General features: G+C 47.6%; 1 protein-coding gene across 2 annotated transcripts; it reads right to left on the bottom strand.

Annotated features, from left to right (window-relative positions):
• Window positions 1–1974: 1974 nt before the first annotated feature.
• On the bottom strand, window positions 1975–24915 carry Ankrd54 (ankyrin repeat domain 54). 2 transcript variants are annotated; one of them, XM_057792551.1, is made up of 9 exons: window positions 24707–24915; window positions 15988–16112; window positions 12135–12182; window positions 5848–5946; window positions 4565–4636; window positions 3709–3756; window positions 3504–3628; window positions 3218–3325; window positions 1975–2963 (listed from the first exon to the last, which is right to left on the bottom strand). In XM_057792551.1, the coding sequence occupies exons 1-9, from the start codon at window positions 24751–24753 to the stop codon at window positions 2889–2891; spliced, it is 747 nt and encodes a 248-aa protein (XP_057648534.1). In that variant the 5' UTR covers window positions 24754–24915; the 3' UTR covers window positions 1975–2888. The 2 variants fall into 2 exon arrangements, with proteins under 2 accessions (XP_057648534.1, XP_057648533.1); XM_057792550.1 differs by lacking the exons at window positions 15988–16112; window positions 24707–24915 and adding an exon at window positions 14605–15014.
• Window positions 24916–24920: the final 5 nt, after the last annotated feature.

Raw genomic sequence — 24920 nt, 5'->3', positions numbered from 1 at the left:
AGGCCAGCCGGGTCTACAGAGTAAGTTCCAGGACAGCCAGAGAGCTGGAATGCTAGACGGGAGTCTGACACTTTACTGATTTCAAATAAATCAACTTCTGTCTAAGCCTCTGTTTCCCACATCATAGAATAGGGGAATATATATATATATATATATATACACACACATAAATGTACACACACGAAGTTAACACTCTGTCACAGACCCAACACCTGCTGACACACAGGCATTCAGCACATACCGTCGTCACCCTGTGTGAGGAAATGAATTGTGAGGGGCTCTGGTCTCAGGCACGGTAGAAATAACATGAGTTTGAGGTGGATCTGGCTGCCTGGGTGGGGGGCTCTGGCCAACCTGTTTGGTCAGGTGTGGGCAGCAGAAAGAGCAGGCCCACCTAGAACATGTGAACATGCGTCGTATGAGTAAGTGCTCAGTAAGGATTGTTCATGTTAGGAAGGCAGCAGTCGGGATGAGGTAAAACCAAGATCCCCCCCCCCCCCCCCGCTCTGATCACTGCACCCTCTCCATCAGTGGCGTTCAGTCAGCTGGCTCCAGAGCCAACCCCGGAGGACTACTCCAGCTGAGTTCTTTCCTGCTTGCTGCCCAGTCCATCGCCCAGGGCCCACTTGTGTTTCCTGACTCACTCCGGTGTCTGGGCCGACTCTCTCTGGCTGGCTCTTCAGACTGACTCAGGGTTATAGGAAATATTCTGGCTGGAAATGGGATGAGGCAGATTGCCTGGCCACCTGGTCAGTGTTTGATGATTGACCCAGCAGTCACCTTCATGCATCAAGCCCTCCCTTTACTGTCTGCACAGCCAGAGAGGGAGCTAGCAACAGACACTCTGCTAGGGCCAAGGGTGCTCTTGGGACCTAGCCTGCAGTAGTACGGGTGCAGGATGCCTTCCTTGTTCCTGGAGGCCCAGGTTTCAGGAATCAATTAGTCCTACTGTGTCCTGCTGTCTTAGAGATTCCGGGTTACTTCAGGGCAATTTTGAAGTTCCAGAACATTCAACTGTTCAAATTCAAAGCAACAGCCTGGGGCAAGGTGTCCTTGGTATGCTCAGGCAGCCCCAGAGGACCCTGGTGGCTTTTCAAGCTTTTGCTTTCAGGATGCCAAAGCTGGAGTTCCAATTTCGCTGAATGTCGATTTTCTTCAGGATGCCAGTGTATACCCCACATAAACTTTACTCTGCTCGGAGGTTTCTGTACCTTCCCTAGCAGCCAGAGAGCTGGTCACCACGCCTTAGCTCTTTCCAGGTGGTGAAGGATGAGGAGGCCCAAGGCCTGAGAGGGGCGGTTTCTTTCCACCCTGCCTCTCTGCTGCCTTGGTCCCATGCCCCAGGTAATGACCCAGCCCCAGTGAAGCCCCAAGAAGAGAGCAAGATCAATTGTGCCCATGGGCCCCAAGAAGTGAAAGTCACTTAGAGAGCTGGTCACCCAGGCAGAGGAGAAAGTCTGCCCCATACAGAGTCCCTTGTTCCTCTTGTCATTCAGCAGGGACAGCACTGCCCCTCTCATTTTGGGGCTGCTAAAACACTTTGTCCTCCTAATCCTGCCAAAGTAGGGAACCATGGGTTTCCTTCCCCACAGGGGGCTGGGGGTTGAAACCCCACCCAGTTCTTCCTCCAGGGTCTGAGGAGTGGCTGAGTTTCTGTTCAGTACCAAGCTGGGATCTGAAGATGGGTTCTCTTCTGCCAGTAGCCAGACCTTCCTGCTTGGCAAGAGAGAAAATGGGGGTGATGCCAGGCCAGACATGGACTAGAAGTCAGTGGTGAAATCTCTGTCTGGAGGGGGCTCCTATATGAGGATTCTCCCCCACGCCCACACCAGAGCCGTCTCCTTCAGGATAGGGAAGGGCACTGTTCAGCAGACCTAAGAGACCTCTGCAGTGAGTCTGAGTCCCTGCTACTTTGTCAGTTCCTGTTGTCACTACAAGAAGCCACCACTAAAAACAAACAGCTGAAACAGCAGATTTATTCTCACAGTTCTGGAGGCTAGAAACCAACACGTGTCCCACTGAGCTCAAGTCCAGTGCCAGCAGAGCCAGTCCCTGCTGGAGGGTCAGAGGACAATCGTTTGCTGTCCTTCTCCAGCTTCTTCCTCTACTTCTCACATCCACATGGCAGCAATCACCTCCCGCCTCCCTCCCACACGGCTCCCTGGGGTGCTACCCTGCCCACCTAGATGATCCAGGATCCTCTAAGACCTCTAGTTATATCTGTGCAGGCTCTTGTCACACCATCTGAGGCCTCGAGGCTCCTGGGATGAGGACCTGGGCACATGAACCACTATCTCCCTCTCACAACTTGGCTGCAGAACAGATCCCATCCGTAGTGTTTCAGTGACTGGGAGGCAAGGAGTTGGAGATCTTTCTTTGGGCTAAAAAGGGTCCTTCCTAGTCTTATGAAGGCCTAGACATCAGCAATGCCCCTCTTCTGCTCAGAGACACCCATGCACTGCAGTGTGTCCTTGAAAGTCAGGTGCAGGGCTAAACTTAAGTGCTGGTGTGGGGGGCAGGGCCATCTTAGATACCCATAGCAGCCAGGGTGGCCTCAGAGTACCTACCCTAAGCCAGATGATAATAAGTCCATGGCTGGGAAGAAATGGGGCCCTGGGGCTTGCTGAGAACATAGGGAGGCCACAGGAGGAGTGATGTCTGCTGGGACAGCACATGTAGGCCTGGAGGCTGGCTACAGAGCTGGCACTGTGCAGCAGGAGCTGGGGCTGTGGTCCTGGCCCATAGAGATGATGCCGACTGTCTGGGAGCAGCTCTGCCCTCAGCATCTAAGGGCAAGGGCTAGGTGGAACTCCGGAGTCCCCTGGGCTTTCCCTGTACCGAGAGCAGAGGGCAGGAGGGTGGTGCAAAGCAAGGAGGAGCCGTCCTTGCTACCTCTTCTCCATGCCTTGCATCTGCAGGCTGAGGGAGGTGAAGCTGGCCAAGAGGTCTGTCACTTCATCCACCTGCAGAGAGAAACCCAGACTGACCCGGGGGTCACCACACAACGAAGGCACTGCCTCTCTTCAGGGTACAGATGCTTCTCCCGTCCTGGTGTGCCAATGGCAACGATGGGGGCTAGAGACTTCAGTGTTGGGCTCAGCACAGTCCTTGACCAGTGAAGGTCTAGGTGTCACCAGCCACCATGGCTTCATGGAAGTGGACAGAAGCTGAGGTCCATGGTGGTGGTGACACCCCAGGTCCTGTGGCTGTAGCTCACCTGCTCTTTGGTACTTGTCATCTGGAGGCGGGTACAGAGGTCATCCAGCCGTTCCCGCTGCTCATGGCGCCCCAGGCGCTCCAGGTACTCCCGTAGCATGTGGATGATCTGAAAGGAGAGAAAGGAGATGGAAGCTGAGCTGCTGGCTAGAAGGCAGGCACAGGCCCAACTTTACACCAGCTAGCATAATGGAGTGGAGATGTTGGGGAACAATGTAATCAGGAAACCCAAGCCAGAAGCGAATGGTCTGCTAAATGTGGTACCCATCCAGGGAGGAATCGCTCACCTGCTTCACCTCCAGCCGGACAGCCTCCAGGCACTGGGAATGGCCCTCCTGTAGGATGTTCAGCTTCGACTTGGCCAGGTGTAGGGGCGTGCGGCCAGCTCTGTCCAGGGCGTCCACACGGGCCCCTGTGGGAACAGGGAGAAGGAAGCATGCTGGGCATGAGAACGAGAGAAGGCAGGAAGAGGTGGAGGAAGGCGCCACATACCTCCTCGGAGCAGCGTGGTGATAACAGGCACATGGTTGGTGCAAGCCGCTGTGGGAAAAAAGAGAGACTTAAGAATCACAACTGGAGCCGGGCGGTGGTGGCGCATGCCTTTAATCCCAGCACTCGGGAGGCAGAGGCAGGCGGATCTCTGTGAGTTCGAGACCAGCCTGGTCTACAAGAGCTAGCTCCAGGACAGGCTCCAAAACCACAGAGAAACCCTGTCTCGAAAAAAAAAAAAAAAAAAAATTAGAAAAAAAAAAGAATCACAACTGGGAGCCGGGCGGTGGTGGCGCACGCCTTTAATCCCAGCACTCGGGAGGCAGAGGCAGGCGGATCTCTGTGAGTTCGAGGCCAGCCTGGTCTACAAGAGCTAGTTCCAGGCCAGGCTCCAAAGCTACAGAGAAACCCTGTCTCAAAAAAAAGGAATCACAACTGGGGAGAGCAGGGAAGAGATCTGTGTCCCTGAGTGTGCCTGTGCCACTTTCCCTCCCGAGACAGTGTCACCAGGTCAGTGTGCCCTATTGGACGGGACTCAGATCAAGTCCAATTTTCTCCCTGTACAGCTGTGGAAACTGAGCCCTGGAGATAAGACTCACTATAATCGACGGTGTGAGTCTACAGCAAGGCTGGGACAGCCAAAGGGCTCACAACCCACTTCTTAGCAGAGGTGACTGCAGCCAGTCCAGGGCGCACCAACAGCTCTGCTAAGTGCGCAGCCTACTGTGAATGGATGGTCTGTGGGACACAGTCTGTGGGGAATGCATCCTTGGGGTTCAAGCTCTGTCGGGATGCTAGGAGACACTCCTGAGAGCCTGCAGAGCCCTAGAAGTCTACCTTGTGACTTTTGAGGACTTACCCAGGTGCAATGGTGTGTTGCCCAGACCATCCTGTTGGTTGGGGTCAGCCCCATGGTCCAGGAGAAGTTGCACTGAAGATGGAAAAATCCAAGATAGACTGTTAGAGGTTCCCACCAACTAAACCTCACCTGAAGCCAGCAGAGGCTTCCCAGAGTGTGGGGTGCAGAACCTGGACATGGCTCGCCAACGCTGTTGCATGCACTCCATCATTTATGTGCTTCACAGGGTTTATGTGTAGACCCCAAGGGTCCAGAACCAAGGTCTGTAGGAGAGTCAGTCTCTTGGCCTCTTGGTCCTATCTGACTGGGGAAAATACTGGGGAAGGCTCCTGAAAGTATTTCCTATTCCCCATATGGCAGCAGGCTGCACTGAGGGTGAGGTCACAGACGACACTGCGCTCCATGAGCAGACACCCCTCTTCAGCTGTCCTGGGCCGCCTCATGTTGCCAAGGCTTGCCAACCTCCCAGATGGAATCATTTAGGTTAAGGACATTGTATTGGAGAGCCAGGCTGAGTCTCACAAAAGAACAAAATCTAATTCCAGAGGGACTGGCCATAGACAAAACGGGAGCTGTAACAGTGTCCCATCTCTAGAAGGAAATAGGTGACCATCTCTGTGGGGAAGGCAAAGATTTTGTAAAGAGACACACACAGAAAAAAACCTACTGGCAACCAGTGCACTATAGCTGGGCCTGGTAGCTTAGGTCTGTGAGTCTAGCTATCCAGGGGTCTGAGGCTGGAGGGTCTCAAGTTCTAGGCCTACCTGGTCTGTAGCATGAGCTCAAGGCCAGCCTGAACAACAAAATAAAAAGTAAGAAGAGGGCTGGAGATAAAGTTTAGCGGTGGAGCCCTTGCCAACATGAGTGAAGCCCCTGGGTTTTATCCCCAGGACCACAAAAGAAAAAAACAAACAAAAAACCTGGCCCAGGTGTAACAGTGTGGACACCTGTAATCCTAGCATTCAGGAGACGGAAGCAAGATCAGTTTGTGGGTGTTCTCAGCAGCACAGCAGCTGTGAGGCCAGACTGGACTACAAGAGACTCTGTCCCGTCCCCCCCCCACACACACACATTGGATTCGTTAACAAGGACCTCTGCTTATTAAGTGAATGACTGCTCACCAAGCCAGGCAAGGTGGCACACATCTGTAATTCTAACACTTGAGGGCTCTTGTCACAAGTCTTCCTCATCCCACACCCCAGCCCTCCCCCCAGCATGCAGACAGCAATTCCTCCCCCATTTCATTTAGAAGGATCAATTCCTATTGCTTCCCCAGGACTCACCAATCTGGTCATTGCCATTGCAGGAGGCAAAATGGAGGGCTGTGCGGCCTTTGTCATCAGCTGCGCAGGGGTCCGTGCCATCTTCCAGCAGCTGCTGCACTGACCACCAACATGGGGGAGAAAGCAGTAGTGTTAGCTATGCTACAGTCCGTAGGGATAGACAATGATGCTCAGGGGTCCCTCCAGATGAGCCATTCATAATTCACAGCAAAGTTGGTCCCTCCTAGATGCTGGCCCCTCAGGGACTACTGGCCCCAAGGAGAATTCTGTTATCTTAATGGACATGGATCTGTTTTAACCTGTGTGTCTAGGGACTGGACAGAACATCAGAAGAGGCTCTTGATCTTTACGGTAGGAACTGCAGGGCACAGTAATTCTGGCTCAGGGAGTGGCCCCATCCCTCTGTCTCCACGCTTAGGTACATTTTCATTCCATCTGGACACAGCTGAGCAAGCTACCGGCTGGTACTCGGTTCTCAAGAGGTCGCACTTTGAAAGGGAGAGAGCATAAGCCCCAGGGACGCATAAAATCCCAAGCTAAACTAAGCAAAAAAGGAGCGCACAGCATCGGCATGAGGCGGTGGCAGGAGCTGGGATGGGAACAGGCATGGAGGCCTGAATGTGCACAGCAGTCACAGAAAATGGGCATCATCTCTGCGCTGCCGCCTGCAGAGCCGCTGTGATGGAAATAATGGATGTGTTATTCCTTCTCTGACAGAGCGGGGGCCCTGGAAAGGGGGAGACATTATGCACTAATGACCAGAAATGGGGAAAATTGCTGCCAGTTCTTCCAGCGTCGGTGACGTTTTAGTCTTTTTCCCAGAAGCCCCCTCAAGGATCTGAGTCCTTCCAGTCAAAGTCCAAACTGCTTCCTGTCCATGTAGCTTGCCCTAGCTGAGTCAGCCTCTCCTCTCCCACATTTCTCCCACTTCCTGTCCATCCTGTCCTTTAATAGCAGGGGACTGTCCATTCTAGAACAGCGCTCACTGTACAGTGTACTTGGAATTCTGGCCAGGTATCAGCCTGACAATAGCCATGCAAGGTGTCACATCCACTTCACAGACCAGGACACTTTGGCCCCGTGAGATGTGAGGTTCATAGGCCACAGTGACCCAGGTGAAAAGAGGCAAAGTGGGCTGCAAATTGATGTCTCTGCTCCAGCTCAGCACATCACTGCTGCATTTTGCATTCCTGCCTGCATTTATTTTGTTTGGTTTGCTTCAGTTTGTCTTTTGGTTTTTTGAGACAGGGTTTCACTGTATGTAGCCCTGGCTGTCCTGGAGCTCACTGTGTAGCCCAGGCTGGCCTCAAACTGACCAAGATCCACCTGCCTCTGCCTCCCCAGTGCTGGGATGAAAGGTGTGCACCGCTCAGTTCCGTCTGGTTTTGAACTGGTGTCGCTTTATCGTCTTCCTCCTCAACTATATTTCGGGTTTATAGCTTTGTATGAGGCATGGTGCCCGTAAGTGCTGCCCCATTACTGTTGCTGACTGGCTGGGTGTCATGTCACACTCTTGTAACCATAGCACTCTAGAAACAGAGACAGGAGAATCACAAGTTCAAGGTCAAACTGAAAGACATCAGCCCCAATCCTATTCTCTGCCACAAGCCACAACATTATACAGTATTGCTCAGCCATCTTTTCACCAGTGACTTATCAGAGCCAGGGGCCCTGGTAATGGTTAAGCCATAATTCAAGGAAATTTTAGTGTTGTTGCTTTGGGAATAAAGGGGGTGTCTTTTTGCTGTAGCTTTTCGATGTAGCTAACTCCTCTTCTGTTACATATTTAGGAACTAATTTCCACAGTTCCGAACTGTCTCCTGTGCCTTTGGGGCTTACTAATCACATTCCACTAGCTACACGAGAAAGCAGTTTCCCACTGCCAGGCCTTCGTTCCTCTCTCCTAGGTAAATGCAGAGAGCTGCCTTCCTGCAGTTATCTTTATCAGCAGGCATTGGTCAGTGTTCAGGGTCTAGGCAAGAGCATCCCATTGACAATGTTCACAGCTATCCAAGGACACAGAATTACTGCTTGCCCAAGCTGCTGATTCATAACTGCTTAGATAGGTAGCAGAATCCGCATGCCCTGGTTTTACCTCACTCAAAAGATTCCTAACTTCTTACGCTCATCTTCACTTCAGTTTACTGATAATTTTAGTTCAGGAAATTTACTGCTTGTGTTTTACTCTCAAGGACAGCAGAAGAGATAATTAACAGCAACCTAAAGAAAGACCCACAACTCCCCCTCATCAGAACAGCTAATAACAGCATACCCTGGAACTGATAATGTAGAGGCCTGGTTCTCCTCTTTGTTTTTTACCACCTAGAGCAATAAATGTAAACTCCAGACCTAGACATGGTGAATGTGCTAATCAGATCAGGAGCCATTAGCTTCCCTGCCAACCCCCAGACTGTTTACATATGTTGCCTGGTTACCCAGTATCCTGTATGCATGCTGGGAGATAAGCTGCACACTGATATAAAATACATTCTGTGCCCTATTCATAATTTTATAAAATAAAAGCTTAATAAACCTTTATTAAAGTAACTGAAATTAAACTAAACTGATCTTTTATTTACCACCTAAAATATAGCATTCCATCTAGAATTCCCTAATGATGTAATTCCTTTCTTAACTTTCTCCATTAAGGACGTGTGCTAGCCACACCCACCTTTGAACTGACAGCCACAGCTCTGTGTGCGCGCATGTGTGTATGTGTATATGAGCGCGCACATGTGTGTGAAAACTCTTTTACAGGGAAAAAGCATTCCAGTCCTGGAACCTGCTAGGGCTGGGGAACAGCTGGTTATAAGGGCATATATTATTGGGAACGTTTGTACAGGAGAATTAATTAAGAAGAGAAAAAGAGAAGAATAAAGGAACATGGATAGACAAATCCTGTTGTGAGTAGATTTTTTAACCCCCAGACTTTAGTCCCCTTTGCTTACTGTAGTGTCTTTGATTGGACCCTGAGAGGGGTTTCTTAAGAGCTGGACTCTAAGAAAAGATGGTTTTTAAAAAGTGGCCGGGTGGGCAGGAAGGGTCTAACCTGATGATCTGAGTTCAATCACTGAAACTCATGTGGTGGAAGGAGGGAGCAAGTACACATATCGGTGTGGGAGGTCCTTCTGTGTGTTGCTTGTATTGGTTAATGAATAAAGAAACTGCCTTGGCCTGATATGGCAGAACTTAGGTGGAGAGGACTGGACTGAATGCTGAGAGGAAGAAGGGCAGAGTCAGAGAGCCGTCATGAAGCCACCAGAGTCAGACATGCTGAATCTTTGCCAGTAAGCCACTGCCACGTGGTGGTGATATACAGATGAATAGAAATGGGTTAAATTAATATGTAAGAGTTAGTAGCCAATAAGAAGTTAGAGCTAATGGGCCAAGCAGTGATTTAATGAATACAGTTTCTGTGTGGTTATTTCAGGGCTAAGCTAGCAGGGTGGCTGGGAACTGAGCAGCAGGACAAACAAGCAGGCACATATAAGTTGTACAATGACATCTACAAGCACACACATGCTCCCCAAAACAATAAACATTAAAAAATAATGTCTATTATCTTTCATTGCAAAACTTTCTAAGTTGATGCTCAAATATCCTCAAACATTAAATTTCAAGGAAAACAGACCAAGGCAAGAAGTGGACAAACCTTCCAGGTTCTGAGCCTGCTGACTACTGCTGAGCCAAAGGCAAGGGAACCATCTGGAAGCAGGTCCCTGAGATAACTGTGCCTATCCCACGACTGCTGTAAGGAGGCTCCTGTAACCATGGCCCCTCAATGTCCACATCTTACCTGTTGCCACAACAGCCCACCACCAAATCAGAATGCTGTACCCTGGAGGGAGGCAGAATAATGGCCCTCAAATTTTGTGGATGTTACTTCCAAGGCAAAAGCAATTTCTGCAGATCTGCACAAGGCTAAAGACTCTAAACTATGGAGGCATTGCTGGATCATCCAGGCCCAGTGGAACTGAATGAGTCCTTAAAAGCGGGGACCCTTTCCTACTTACTAAGCTAGAGAAAGCAAGACGAGGGCTCAGCCCACTGTTAGGGCTTTGTGGGTGACAAAGAGGCCTAAGAGAGACCTGGCAACTTAGAAGTTGAAAAGCAAAGAGAAACCGATTCTTCCCATGACCCTCCAGAAATGCAGATATGTGGAGTGGCCTGGCCAGGAAACCTGGCCTGGAGGTGTGACCTGCAGAACTGTCCATGCCACTCGCGTTGCTGAGCACTAAACGTAGGCCGTTTGTGGAGGCCTTTCTGATGGTGAATCCTGACTTGATCAGAGAAGTGCCTGGATCACCATCAGTGTGAACCTATGAGGGCATTCTCAGAAGATTCGGGAAGGAGGGAATTCCCACCCTGAGTGGGGCAGCATCATCCGATAGGTTGCAGGCCCAGAAGGGCAGGAAAGAGGAGGGAGCCTGAAAGCTCATGCATGCTCTCTGCTTCCTGCCACAGGGACACTGACCTCTTCTGCCATGCCCTCCAGCAACGACCAATGGAAACCTGCTTTGTTTTGCTTTTTAATTTATTCATATTTTTGTGTTTTTGTGTATGTATGGTTTCTGATCATGGTATGTACAAGTGCATATGCCTATGTGTGTGCATGCAGGGACCAGAAGAGGGCATCAGGGATCCTCTGTCATTTGCCACCTTATTTTACGTTACAAGGTCTCTTAGTGAACCTGTAGATTCCTGCTGCAGTTCGGATGGCTGGCCATCAAGCTCCTAGGATCCACCTGTCTCCAACCCTGATGCTGGGGTTACAGGTACATGGAGCCATGCCTGACTTTTTTACATGGGTCCTGGGGATTTGAACTCAAATCCTCTTGCTTTTATGACAAGTACTCTTACCCACTGAGCCATTCACTAAGCAAAACCTATTATTTTTATCTCCCTCTGCACCCCAGGCTTTTTTAGAACTTGCTGTGTAGACCAGACTGGCCTTAATAGTCATCCAACCACCTCTGCCTCCTAAATTCTAGGATTAGGGCATACTCCACTGCATTGAGGTCTGAATGGAGTAGATGAGCTGAGCACTAAAAGATCTGAATCTGGGGCTGGTGAGATGGCTCTGCAGTTAAGAGCATTGCCTGCTCTTCCAAAGGTCCTGAGTTCAATTCCCAGCAACCACATGGTGGCTCACAACCATCTGTAATGAGGTCTGGTGCCTTCTTCTGGCCTGTACGCATACATACAGACAGAATATTGTATATATAATAAATAAATATATAAATTTTTTAAAAAAAGATCTGAATTCAGGAGCAAAAGTAATCTTCTTCCTAAGGTGCAAGTTTGTCACCGTGACAAAGTCTGACAATACACAGCCACAGTAACCCAACACGCCACTTCCCCTGACACATGGGAGGTATTGTTAGCAGACTGAATTAGTAGCAGCAGTGGTGGTAGCAGTAGCATTTGTTCTAGAAGCTGCCCTTGTACCTCTGATGCTTTACCTCAGTTAGGGAATGCTTGGAAGCAGCAACAGAAAGTCAGCTACAGTGTCCTGCAGGGGCCCCACCCAAGCTTGTGAGATGCCCTTTCAGTAACAGGTCTGAGGACCAGTCACTGGAGAGCCAGGGGTGCCAGATGATTACCTGGCAGTCAAGGGAGAGTGTTCACTGATGCGGTATGCCCTTCGGTATGCTGTGAATATGTTTTATTACCATTGGTTAATAAAGAAGCTGATTTGGCCAGTAGCCAGGCAGAATAGAGACAGGTGGAAAATCCAAGCAAAGATACAGGGACAAGGAAGGCAGAATCAGGGAGGCGCCAGCCGCCACTGGAGAAGAAAGATGTGAAGTAACAAGCCACGAGCCTCGTGGTAAAATGTAGAATAATAGAAAAGCGTTAATTTAAGTTGTAAGAGCTAGTTAATAATAAGCCTGAGATAAAAGGCCAAAGAGTTTGTAACTAATATTAAGCCTCAGAGTGGTTATTCAGAAATTGGTGGGTAGGAGAGAAACCTGGAGGTCACTCCTGGGAGCCAAAAGTGGGCACTTGCTCTTTGCTGAGGGCTATGCTGAACCCCAGAGATTTAAAGAAAAACACAAAACACTGGCATGGTCCCTAGCATCAGGAAGCATACAGGGCACTGTGACACCAGGAGACGCTGGTAACAGAGGGGCATGGTGAGACAGTGAGGGAGTCCTACACCCTACTTCTGTTTTGCAGTGACTTCAGAGTCAGGGAGTGAACAAGGTGAGCATGCCCCGAGGGAAGGAGGGTGATCTGGCTTTTTCCTTCCCCCTCAGCCCACAGGTCCCACTGTGCACACTCACCTGTTTCTACATCATTGGCATTGGCCGAGTCCCTCAGCCTCTTCAGAGCTATAAAAACAGAAAAGACAGTTAAATAAAAATGACCATAACAAAACAGAAGGCACATGGCTTCTGAGCTTTCCCTGATAGTCTACCCTTCAGTCATAGCAGTACAGAAAGGTGTTGGGACAGAAACCACCAGTCTGGGAACAAGGAGAAACTGGAACTGAGCCACAGTTGGAGGAGAGACCAATTTCTGTAGCAAACTGACTTCTGGAGCCAGAACTAATTTCTGCCACTTGTGGTAGCTGGCGACCTTGAGCAAGAAAGTTACCCTGGGCCCCAGCCCATAATCCATAAAACAAGGCTGAGCTGTTTGGCCAGCTCTTAAGTTGTTACAAAGAAAATTGAGATAATATTTTTAAAATAGGAAGACTGAGAGGGTTTGCTTAGTCCTTTGTAAGATAATCACACCCAAGCTTTATTACTCTACTTCACAGCGGTCATTCCTAAATGACTTACCAAACATGGTAATTCCCAAGCAGAAACTTCTTTGCCCTCCTTGCACTGATACTGCCTCTACTTTAGAACAGAACTAACAACCTCTGTTGTCTGAGAATGGTCAAAAAAATGCGAACTAGATATAACAATTGCAGGCATCTATATGTACTTTTTTGTTACAGCACTTTGAAATTCTCTTTTAAATTTTTTGAGTCAGGGTTTCTCTGTATAGCCCTGGCTGTCCTAGAACTCACTCTGTAGACCAGGCTGGCCTCGAACTCACAGAGATCTACCTGCCTCTGCCTCCTGAGTGCTGGGATTAAAGACAGAGACACCATTACCTGACCCTCTTTTGACATTTTTTTTTTTCATTTTTCGAGACAGGGTTTCTCCGTAGCTTTTGGTTCCTTTCCTGGAACCAGCTCTTGTAGACCAGGTTGGCCTCGAACTCACAAGAGATCGGCCTGCCTCTGCCTCCCGAGTGCTGGGATTAAAGGCGTGCGCCATCACCTCCCGGCTCCTCTTTTGACTTTTAAGACACCAGGTCAAATGGTGCTAGTCTGAAGAGACCTTAAAACTTTCCATTCTTGGGGCTGGAGATGTGGCCCAGAGATTAATAGGACTGGCTGCTCTTTCAGAGGTCCTGAGTTCAATTTCCAGCAACCACATGATGGCTCACAACCATCTATAAATGAGATCTGCTGTCCTCTTCAGGAGTGTAGGGATACATGCAGGCAGAACACTGAATACTGTATACATAATAAATCTTACAAAAAACTTTCCATTCTTAATCCTTCTGTACCCCATTTACTTTTTCACCCACAAACTGTAGAAAGCAATACAGCAGATACACCAGGACGGTCTGGCTGACCTGAGCTGGACTACAGTACAACCTTTTTCTATGTGACTTGAGATCAGCAGTCCAGATGGGAGTAACTGAACTTGGTATGATAATATGTATTTTATTTAGGGATGCTGAGATGGCTCAGCGGGAAAAGATGCTTGCTACAGAACCTGACCTCCCCAGTGCAATCTCCAGGATTCACACTGTGGACCTGGAACTTGCTACTTAAACCAGGCTAACCTTGAACTCACAGAGATCTTCCTACCACCTATGCCTCCTCAGGTACCATCACACCGGGCCGTTTTTCTTGTGTACAGAAAATTCTGTACAAGTCACTTCTCATGGGTCACAATCTATCTCTTGAAATGATTATAAAAGTTTGTGAATCAAATGAATGTTTGCCCATCATAAAGGTAGACTTTATAAGCAGAGCCTTACTTTTTTTTTTTTTTTCTTATTCGAGACAGGGTTTCTCTGTAGCTTTGAAGCCTGTCCTTCAACTAGCTCTTGTAGACCAGGCTGGCCTCAAACTCACAGAGATCCGCCTGCCTCTGCCTCCCGAGTGCTGGAATTAAAGGTGTGCGAACCTAACTCTTAACACCCCTGTAAAGCTAGTAGTGTACCCATTCTACATATAGAAAACTGGGGCTACAAGTGTTTGTAGGTGTGTAAGGGCCATGTGTGGAGCAGTCTGGTTCAGATCTGTGCATTCACACAAGTAGGTATGGCATAGCCACAGGCTCTTGGCTTCCTTCTTTATTTATTTATTTATTTATTTATTTATTTATTTATTTATTTATTATGTATACAATATTCTGTCTGTGTGTATGCCCGCAGGCCTGAAGAGGGCACCAGACCCCATTACAGATGGTTATGAGCCACCATGTGGTTGCTGGGAATTGAACTCAGGACCTTTGGAAGAGCAGGCAATGCTCTTAACCTCTGAGCCATCTCTCCAGCCCCCTTGGCTTCCTTCTTTAATAATAAAAATATTCTCAATCGTCCCACATTACTGTCTACTAACAACCACCCTCAAGAGTGGAAAGATTTTTTTAGTGATGTCCAAGTGGCCGAAGACACGGTCCTCGTTAGCTCTAACTACTGCGATCACTCACGAGCGATCCCAGGATCCCTGGCCGAGCTCACCGTGTACCTCCTTGCCCGTGGGCCCGAGCCGGCGGTGGGGCCTGGCAGCACGCCTCAGCCGCCCGGCAGGGATCTTGCAGCGCAGATCATCGCGGGGCTCGGTGTCCTGCTGCCACAGGACCTGGAGGTAGCGCAGCGGGGACTGGGCCCTGCCGGCTGCCCGGCCCGGGAGGCCTGCACCGCCGCCCAGCGCAGCGCCTAGGTCCGAGAAGGAGAACAGGCCTCCGGTTTCCGCCAGCGGCTCCGGCGCCACAGGGCATTCGCCGTCGGAGCTCGAGCGGCCAGATCGGGACTCGTCATCCGCGCCCCCGCCGGTGGCTGCCATGGCAACGGCTAGGCGCGGGCCTGGCAGCGCCAGCCTCGTTCCGGACCGACCAACGGACCCGCTTCCCTCCAGGAGAAGCCTCGCTGTCAGCGAGCGGGAGGGCGGGGCCTGCAACCACGGCAACAGAGTGCGGGCAGGCCGGACCGCGTAAAACGTCGGACCAATCAGACACTGCAGAACATGTACAACTCAGCCAATCAGGCAAGGAAAGCAGAGTATAAGGAGACCACTGGTTTACGGTGGTCTGACTGGCGGACAGATAAGCCAATCACAAATTGGAATTGCTACGCACTAAGCGTGTGTTCCTACTGGAGCCAGTAAAAAAGCTGAGTTCTGAGCACTTTTCCCCCCACCCCTTTCTTCCAGTTCTTCCTGTCGTAGGTCCGGAAAGACGACTGGCAAATGCTTTAACCAATCACGGTAAAATGCTCCCCAGCGAATCGCAAAGGAAAATGAAGAAACCAACTAGTCTGGTGTAGGTGTGTTTTGAATCAATGAACGAGGTTTTCCACAAAACGCACGATGATTTGGAAATATCACCTCTAAGCAGGCGGTAATATCTTCTAACATAATAGATTTCGCTCCCTCAGGGTTCACTTGCTCCCGAGGGGAATCATTGCTTTAAAAAAGATTTTTTTATTATGTATACAGTGTTCTGTCTGCCTATATTCCTGCAGCCAGAAGAGGCCATCAGATCTCATTATAGATGGTTGTGAACCACCATGTGGTTGCTGGGTCTTAAACTCAGGACCTCTGGAAGAGTTGGGGGTTCTCTTAACCTCTGAGCCATCTCTCCAGCCCTTAACACAGTTTTAATTCAATGTAATTATACAAGAGTAACCCTTCAGTAGGCAGATTAGTGCAGAACTATTATTTAGCCTTGAAAGTCCTACCTAACACATGCCTGAACCTGACACAAGGGGGCTGAAAGCACACACACACACACACACAGGGGCATGCATACATTCACACACACACACACGTTATTTACATTTGGTCGATTCGTACATAAAATAGAAAACAATCGAAAGAAATTTATTTACTTGGTAAATAAATACCTGTATTATTGCCTTGTGGGACTCCCAAGGACTTGGATTCTAGTTTTGTTCTACCCCATGTTCGTAGTTTGGGTGCAACTTCTTGGAGCCAATCTTTGGAGCCAGTCTTTGGACCAGGAGTCTTTCTAGGAAGAGTATGAATACCAGCTCAGGCCAGATCCAACACGTTGCCTTTCCTTCCATCTTTCTTTGCCTCCACCTGTTGGCCTTCACAGTATGTTATAAAAATTTGAACTAATTATCAGCATTTAAATTTGACAGCTGGTGGTGACAAAGTGATGGCTCAGCGGGTACGAGCACAGTCTGCTCTTGCAGAGGACCTGGATGTAATTCCCACCACCCACATGGCAGCTCACAACTGTCTATAATTCCAGTTCCAGGGGATCTGGCATCCTCACACAGACATACTTGCAGAACACCAATGCACATAGAAATAAATAAACCTAGCAAAAATATTTTTAAAAATTTGACAGCTAAGCCAGCAAGATGAAGAGTGTTTCTCAACCTGTGAGTGGCAAACAGCCCTTTCACAGAAGCAGCCTAAGACCATCTGCGTATCCGTTATTTACATTATGATTGATAACCGTAGCAAAATGACAGGAAGTAGCAATGAAAATAATTTTATGATTGGGGTTTCACAGCATGAGGAGCTGTATTAAGGGTCGCAGCGCCAGGAAGGGTGAGAAGCATTGGCTCAGCAGCTGGAAACTCCTGTTGCAATAGCCCGACCACCTGGCTGTGATCCCAGATCTTGTGGTGGAAGTTCTCCCTCAGCCTCCACACTCACTCCATGACATGGACACACCGGCAATCTGTCTGTCTTCTCTCTCCCTTTCCCTCCCTCCTTCACCCCTGCTTTCACACCACAAATAATAATAAAAATTTAAAATGAGACTTCACAACTTTTTTATTGGCATTCTCCTAAAAATTGGGAAGGTATGTCAACTCATCACCTGGTTTCCCCACTGTGTCTATTGTACATTGTTATTTCAGGCTTACTATGCAGCCTAGGATGACCTTGAACTTCACTTCTTGAAAAGTACTAGAACCACAAGCACCCAGAACCCTCACGTTTGGGTGTCTCTGGGTACCAAACCCAGAGCTTTGTGCACGGTAGGCAAGCACCCTGTCTACAGAGTTACACCCCAGTTCCTGCTCTCCTCCCCCTTCCCTACATAGTCTGGCCACCCTTGTTGCCTTCCGAAGGTGGCTGAAAGGCAATTGACACTTCCTGTCATATTTGTAGGAAATCCTCCCTCCCCCAGTCAGAGTTTCTCTGTGTAGCTCTGACTGTCCTTGAATTTTCTCTGTAGACTAGGTTGGTCTTGAACTCAGAGATCCTCCTGCCCTATCCCCCAAGTGCTGGGATTAAAGGCATGCGCCACCATCCAGATATTCTTTTTTTTTTTTTTTTTGTTTTTTCGAGACAGGGTTTCTCTGTGGCTTTGGAGCCTGTCCTGGAACTAGCTCTTGTAGGTCTCGAACTCACAGAGATTCGCCTGCCTCTGCCTCCCGAGTGCTGGGATTAAAGGCGTGCGCCACCATCGCCCGGCTCAGAAAGTCTATTCTTAAGATAAACTAGCAAGAAATCAAAATGTTGCTTTTTTTACTCAAAAGTGGAATGTTGAGCCGGGCGGTGGTGGCACACGCCTTTAATCCCAGTCCTCAGGAGGCAGAGGCAGGGGGATCTCTGTGAGTTCGAGGCCAGCCTGGTCTACAAAGGGAGTTCCAGGCAGGCTCCAAAGCTACAGAGAAACCCTGTCTCAAAAAACCAAAAAAAAAAAAAAAAAGTGAAAAAAAAGTGGAATGTTGAGGCAGGATACGATGTCATAAACCTTTAAGCCTCTTTAGATCTTTGTGAGTTTGAGGGTAACCTGGGCTACATTGCGAACTGCAGACCAGCCAGAGCTAGAAAGTAAGACATATGCTTTGGTTTTTTGAGACAGGATTTCTCTGTCTCCTACATTCTTTTTTTTTTTTTTAATTTATTTATTAATTATGTGTACAACATTCTGCTTCCCACACACCAGAAGAGGGCGCCAGATCTTGTTACAGATGGCTGTGAACCATCATGTGGTTGCTGGGAATTGAACTCAGGACCTCTGGAAGAGCAGTCAGTGCGCTTAACCTCTGAGCCATCTCTCCAGCCCCGTCTCCTACATTCTTTACGCCTCTTCTTTTGACTAGATCCCTGAGCCCTGAGGGCGCAGTCCGATGAAGACAGCGGCTTTAGCCGTGAGCGCTCCACAGTCTCTCACTTCCTGCACATTTTCCAGGTGTGGATCTTTGTGTTAGTTTCCATCTGCAGGAAGGAGCTTCTCTGATGCTGACTGAATGAGGCACTGATTCTGAGGTTTCTGTTGGACATCCTAAAATTTTCATTTCTAGTTTTATTGCAGTTCGTGTTTCTTTAGTGATTCTATTTCTACTTTCATCTCTCAGCTGTTTTCATTATTTCATTCAATAGTTTGTGCTTTCAGTGTCTTCATTAAGGGATTTATTCTTTAATGGTCCTTTAACATATACTTGCTGCTTTGAAGTTCTTATCTTGTGCTTCAATTATATTGCATTTTTTATTCTTTTCTTTTTCTTTCTTTCTTTTTTTCTTTTTTTTTTTTTTTTTTTTTTTTTTTTGAGACAAGGTTTCCCTGTGTAACAGCCCTAATCAGCCTGGAACTCACTCTGTAGACGAGGCTGGCCCCAATCTCAAGAGATCTGTCTGCCTCTGCCTCCTGAGTGCTGGGATTAAAGGTTTGCACCACCACTACCTGGATTTTTTTTTTTTTTCCAAAGCAAAGCTCTGGGCCTGAGAGATGGTTTAGAAGAGCACCTGCTCCTCTTCCAGTTCCAGGGGCCCTCTTCTGGCCACCAAGGGCACTGCATGTAGTGCACATACACATAGGCAAAACTTTCATATATACGAAATAAGATGACTAAATCTTGAAAGAAAATAATGGAGCAACGCAAAACAAAACAATACCCAGACAAGTAATCAGATTGTGTATTTGTGGCCAAGAACAATATATTCTTCAAAGTGCACGGTGAAAGGAAAAGATAGAATTTAAGATGCAATAAGGAGATAGCCTGCCCCTTCATTGGCCTTTTTATTATACAGTGTGCCTCAGTTTAGACTTTGCCCAATAAAGCCTATATAGGAGGATCCACAGTGATGCTTCTAGCTCTCACTAGTAAAATGCAAGTGCAGGCTGGGGTAGGTAGGGCATCTGAGACACCGCTCAGAGCAGTGAAACAAACAGGGTAGAAGGGGAGCAACAAGCAGACCTCACGGCCGTGGAGAAAGGAGCTTTAACACATTCGTCTGCAGAGCCTATATAGGCTAGGATAGACTAATGACCCAAGCCAGAATTTCCTGCCTCAAACCCCAGGCAAAAGATCAAGAGAAAAAAAGCAGCATTGCAGCTGCTGAATCCCCTGTTCCAGGAGCCGGAGGCTGCTCTGTTCCTTCTCCTTTGAAGTCCTGCTCTTTCTTCCGTTTACAAAGGAGCCTTGCAAAATCAAACTCCCTGTGATGAAAGATTGCGTAGTCTGTGAAGGGCTTTCATCTGCTCACCAAAGTTGCTTTTCTAAGTTGAGTTAATGTACTGTCAAGCAACGGACCTAGTCTCGACTCAAAGGCAATTGTACAAACACAGGCTGAAACGGAAGCAAGAGACCGAGGTAGCTGTTAAAGTACAGCTGACACAGTGGGAGTCTAGACACGAGTGGTGGGGACAAGGTGGGGAGACCTAGCTTACAGGAATATTTCTGGAAGCAGAGCCAGTAAGATTTGCACATGTGCCAGGCAGTGGTGCTGCATGCCTTTAATCAGAGGCAGATGGATCTCTGTGAGTTCGAGGCTAGAGTGAGTTCCAGAATAGCCAGAGTTACACAAAGAAACCTTATCCCCCCCCCCAAAAAAAAACCCACAAAGAATACATTGACTATGAGAGGGAAGGAAGGGTGGCTGTGGAGGTTTTGACATGAGCAACAGTAGAGGACATACTGTCCTTATGCCCACAGATAAGCACTGAGTAAACCAGGAATGTTAAGCACAGGCTTATCTCTTCAAGGGAAATGTACACCTGTTTTCCACCCAGAAGGCTGGTACTGGTTGTGGTTAATAACCTGGTGGCCTTTGCTACCTGTAATGCCAGGCTTGAGTCCCCCAGAATGTTTATCCCGGACTCTTTCTCCCTAGACCTTTATCTTTAGCTTTGTTTCTCAGTCAATAGAACCTATCCTTAGGGAAGATGTCACGTGAACTTTATATGGTAACATCTATGCTATCTTGATGAGAGACTACACCAGATCCTGGGCTCTTGAGTTATAGAATCGATCCTCATGGTAGAGGTCACATGTACTTTGGCAAAGAGTTTTGATGCAGTCACGCCTTAAGCTTTTCTTGTATATCTGGGATTGAGATAACTGTTACTAGGAAACTTTCCCCACAAATGATATTGTACTTAAATATGTCTAAAATAAACTGCCCAGTGTTAGACTCTAGAAGTTGGAATCAGCACTTGTCAAGTAGTGCCAAACCTGATTTCCTTTCTTGCCTCTCTTTTCATTTTCCTGTTGGCTGTAGCATTTGCAGGGACCCCCCCCCCACACACACACACATAAGCAACTGGAAAACTAAAGTTGTCCTTAATTGAGAAGGGAAAACTGCGGTTGAAACTGGGTTGACCTGAAAGTCAGTTCAGTTTGAAAGTGTTGTTGTTATTATTATTATTATGTTTTTTTTTGTTTTGTTTTGCTGTATTTGTTTTTGAGAAAAGCTTTCTCTTGTAGCCCAGAGCTGGAACTTGCTCTGTAGACTGGGTTGGCCTCAAACTCAGAGATCCATCTGCCTCTTTCTCCTAAGTGCAGGGCTTTAAAAGCGTCAGCCACTACCTGGCTATCATCATCATTAGTGATGCTGGTGATCAGATCCAGAGCCTTACACGTGCTATGAAGTCCACAAGTAAGCTACAGCCTGAGCCCAAGCGTGCTCATTTTGAGGTACCTTTGATATCCAATTATGTAACCCATGATCCCGCTTCTATAGTGGGGTCTGGGATGAAGACAGAAATTGAAGGTTAGTAGCATATAGGTGGCACTTAGGCCTACTGGATCAGATAAGCTACTAGGTAGTTCAGGTAGACAGGTAGACAGAAAAGGGACTTAGGGACTAAGCTCACAGGTAGGTAGAGGGATAAGAAGGAAGCCACCACAAAGGAAAATGAGGGGCGAAAGCCAGTGAGGAAGGACCTTTCAGGGCTTTTATGATTGTCTTCAGTTCTGCCTTCCAGAACTATGTATGTTCTGGGGGCTAGCGAGATGGCTTGGTGCTGGAACTTCCTGCTCTTGCAAAGGACTTGAGTTCAGTTCCTAGCGTCCTTAGTAGCTCAGTACTACCTGCAACTCCAGCTCCCCACTAACGCCCTCTTCTGGCTTCCATAAGCTGCTGCATGAATAGGCATATAAACATACACATTCATAAAAGAAGTCTTTTTAAAGTTTTTATTATTTATCTTTAAAATGTTCTTATCTTTATTTTATGTACACGGGTGTTTTGCCTGAGTGTGTATCTGTATGAAGACACTGGGACTCCTGCAACCGGAGTTACAGATAGCGGTGAGCTGCCGTGAGGGTGCCGGGAAGTGAACCCGGGTCCTCTGGAAGGACAGCCAGTGAAGCTAACCACTGAGCCATCACTCCAGCCCCAAATAAATATTTTTTAAAGTGTGTGTTCCAGAAGAGGCAATAAGTGCTGCCTAACTAATGAATAAAATACATGCCAGGTCGTTATAAGCAGGGACTCTAAGTCTGGCATGTTGACGCTTGCATGAAGAATAAAAGATGAGCTGGACCTTAAATGTGTATACCTAAAACACAGCAACCTGTGGAGCCAAGGCGTCGAAAGCTGGAAGCAGCTTGGGTTACACAGTGAGACCTTACCTCAAATAATAAGTCAAAACAAAACAAAACTTTTAAGCTAAGAGTGGTGGCCAGTACCTGTAATTCTAACACTGGCGAAGCTGAGGCCAAGTTTGAGGCCAGCCAGAGTGCAGAATAAGAACCTGCCCCAAGAGCCTGGGGACCTTGGGAGAGAGTTGAAGGGCAGGGGAGGGGCAGGAAGGGGAGCAGAGAAAAATGTAGAGATCAATAAAAATCAATTAAAAAAAAAAGAACCTGTCCCAAATTAAAACAAAAGTAACACAAAGTTCTCAAAACCCAGGAAGCAAATATACACGTTGATGATCCGGAACACATACCTTTGTTTTGTTTTCTTGAGGCAGGGATTTCTCTGTGTAGCCCTGGCTGTCCTAGAACTCACTTTGTAGACCAGATTGGCCTTGAACTCAGAGATCCACCTGCCTCTGCTTCCTGAGTGCTGGGATTAAAGGCATGTGACACCACAGCATTAAATTTGTGATCCTCCTGCCTCAGCCTCTGAAATGCTGGGACTACAGAAAGGTGTTACCATGTTTGGCTCAAAATTCAAAAAATATATTTTGTGTGTTACATATTATAATATATTATGTATATATTTATAATATATATCTTTCAATTTCACAACTCTTTTAAAAATGTCATTCATCGGGGGCTGGAGAGATGGTTCAGTGGTTAAGAGCATTGCCTGCTCTTCCAAAGGTCCTGAGTTCAATTCCCGGCAACCACATGGTGGCTCACAACCATCTGTAATGAGGTCTGGTGCCCTCTTCTGGCCTGCAGACATACACACAGATAGAATATTGTATACATAATAAATAAATAAATGTCATTCATTACACATTTTGAGAAACATCAAACTTTGATAAAGTATATGAAATCCCTGGCATAGATGCACTATGAGATTTCAGGTAAACTCAATTCCTTAGTGCCCTGATTTACCTTTAAATATTTTCTCATTGAGGATACTCATTGACAACCATGGGTCCCAGTCATTCCTGCGTGCAGAATGCCAGCAATACCTTAAATCCACACCAAAGTCTATTGCCTACGTTTGTTCCCAGGTGGGTTTCTTTCTGCAGGATTCCAGATGCTACCAGACACAAGGGAATGATAGCAAAAGGGAAACCCAAGTGGGGAAAGCTTCCTTGAACAATTACAGTAAAATTACTATTGTGCAAATTTTATAAAAGCATACGCGTATCTGAGTACCTTACTGGAAAACCTCACTGCAGTTAGAAGAGGTCCTCAGAGTCTAGGGGCTCTGAAGCTTAAGAGTCATTAGTCTTGGGACCGTATTCACCTCTGGTCATACTACAGAGGAGGAGGCAAAGGAAAACAGTAAAAGCAACCCTCCTCTGAGGAGCTGTTTACCCACCCTTGGTATTACTTTCTATATGACTGGTGGAGAAGCTCACGGCCTTGCTCTCAGGTGAGCCTAACATTTTTCTGAGTGCTTCTATCTCCTAATACTAGTGTTTAAGCCTAGGTTAAATATCTTGGGGGGCCGGGTGTATTAGCACAAGTCTTTGATCCCAACACTTACGAGGCAGAGGCAAGGTCTCTTGTTTTTTAAAAAAATATTTATTTATTATGTATACACTATTCTTTCTGTGTAAAGGGCAGAAGGCACCAGACCTCATTACAGATGGTTGTGAGCCACCATGTGGTTGCTGGGAATTGAACTCAGGACCTTTGGAAGAGCAGGCAATGCTCTTAATCACTGAGCCATCTCTCCAGCCCACAAGGTCTCTTGCGAATTTGAAGACAGCCTGGTCTACATATTGAGTTCCAGGACACCAAGAACTATGTAATAGAGAGACCCCGTGTCAAAAATAGACAAATAAGAGATCTTAGCCGGGCAGCAGTAGGGCAGGCCTTTAATCCCAGGACTTGGGAGACCGAGGCAGAGGGATCTCTGTTAGTTAAAGGGTACCCTGGGCTACACAAGATTGAATCTGTCTAAAAGAGAAACAGAGCTCACACAAAGGTGATCCCAGCCCTTGGAATCACGTGTCTAATCCCAGCACTAGAGAGGTGGAGACAGGAGTGATATGGCTGGGTAGAGGGAGGAGTAGAAAGGAGACGGGCTCAGTGCAGTCCGAGGTTTGGTGGAGACAATTGCAGGCTGGAGTTTAGTGGAGAGGGAGTCTGCAGAAGCAGTCTGAGGACAGGATTGCCCCTTCCGTCTGAACACTGGTAAAAGAACTCTCTAGTGGCTGTCCTGTTTATCTGATCTTCAGCATTAACCCCTATATCTGACTCTGAGTTTGTATTATTAAGACCAACTAGAATTTGGCCCAGTGGTGGTATACACCTGCAATCCCAGCACTCAGGGAGGCAGAGGCAGATGGATCTCTGTAAGTTCAAGGTCAGTCGGTCAACAAGAGCTAGTTCCAGGACAGCTAGGGCTGTTACACAGAGAAATTGTCTCGAAAAACAAAACAAAAAACCCAACTAGAATTCGTTTTACAATTTAACGTGTGTGTCCTCGAGTGTACTTGGAGGTTAAAGGACAATTTTGAAGAGTTAGTTCTCTCCTTCCACCATGTGGGTCCCTGGGATCAATTCAGGTTAGCCTTGGGCAGCAAGAACATTTACCAGCTGGGTTGTCTCACGTATTCCAGGGTTTAATTTTTTTTTAGGACATTTCTCACTGCAGGCAAACCATTTATACCTAAACCTCAGGTCAGGCCCACCTTCTTTCCTCTTTTTTTCCCCTTTGGTTTTTGTTTTGTTTTTTAGGATCTTGCTCTATAACCGCATTGTCCTTGAAGTAACTAACCTCGGGTATCCTCGATCTCGCTGCAAACCTCCTGCACCCCCAGCCATCTAAGAGATCGCAGACGTGAGCCAACAGGTCCTCTAGGCTTCCCCTTTATACAGAACTCCCGCCGGCCCCTATTTCTGCGCTTACACCAGCACTCCAGAAGCACATCCTTTGAAAAGCCTCCATTGGAGGAAGAAGGGAACACGGAGAGCTTGCGAGCTCGGTCCTT

This window comes from Chionomys nivalis, chromosome 17 (assembly GCF_950005125.1).
Source record: "Chionomys nivalis chromosome 17, mChiNiv1.1, whole genome shotgun sequence".
NCBI lineage: Eukaryota > Metazoa > Chordata > Mammalia > Rodentia > Cricetidae > Chionomys > Chionomys nivalis.
This window is presented reverse-complemented; position numbering and strand designations above follow the sequence as displayed.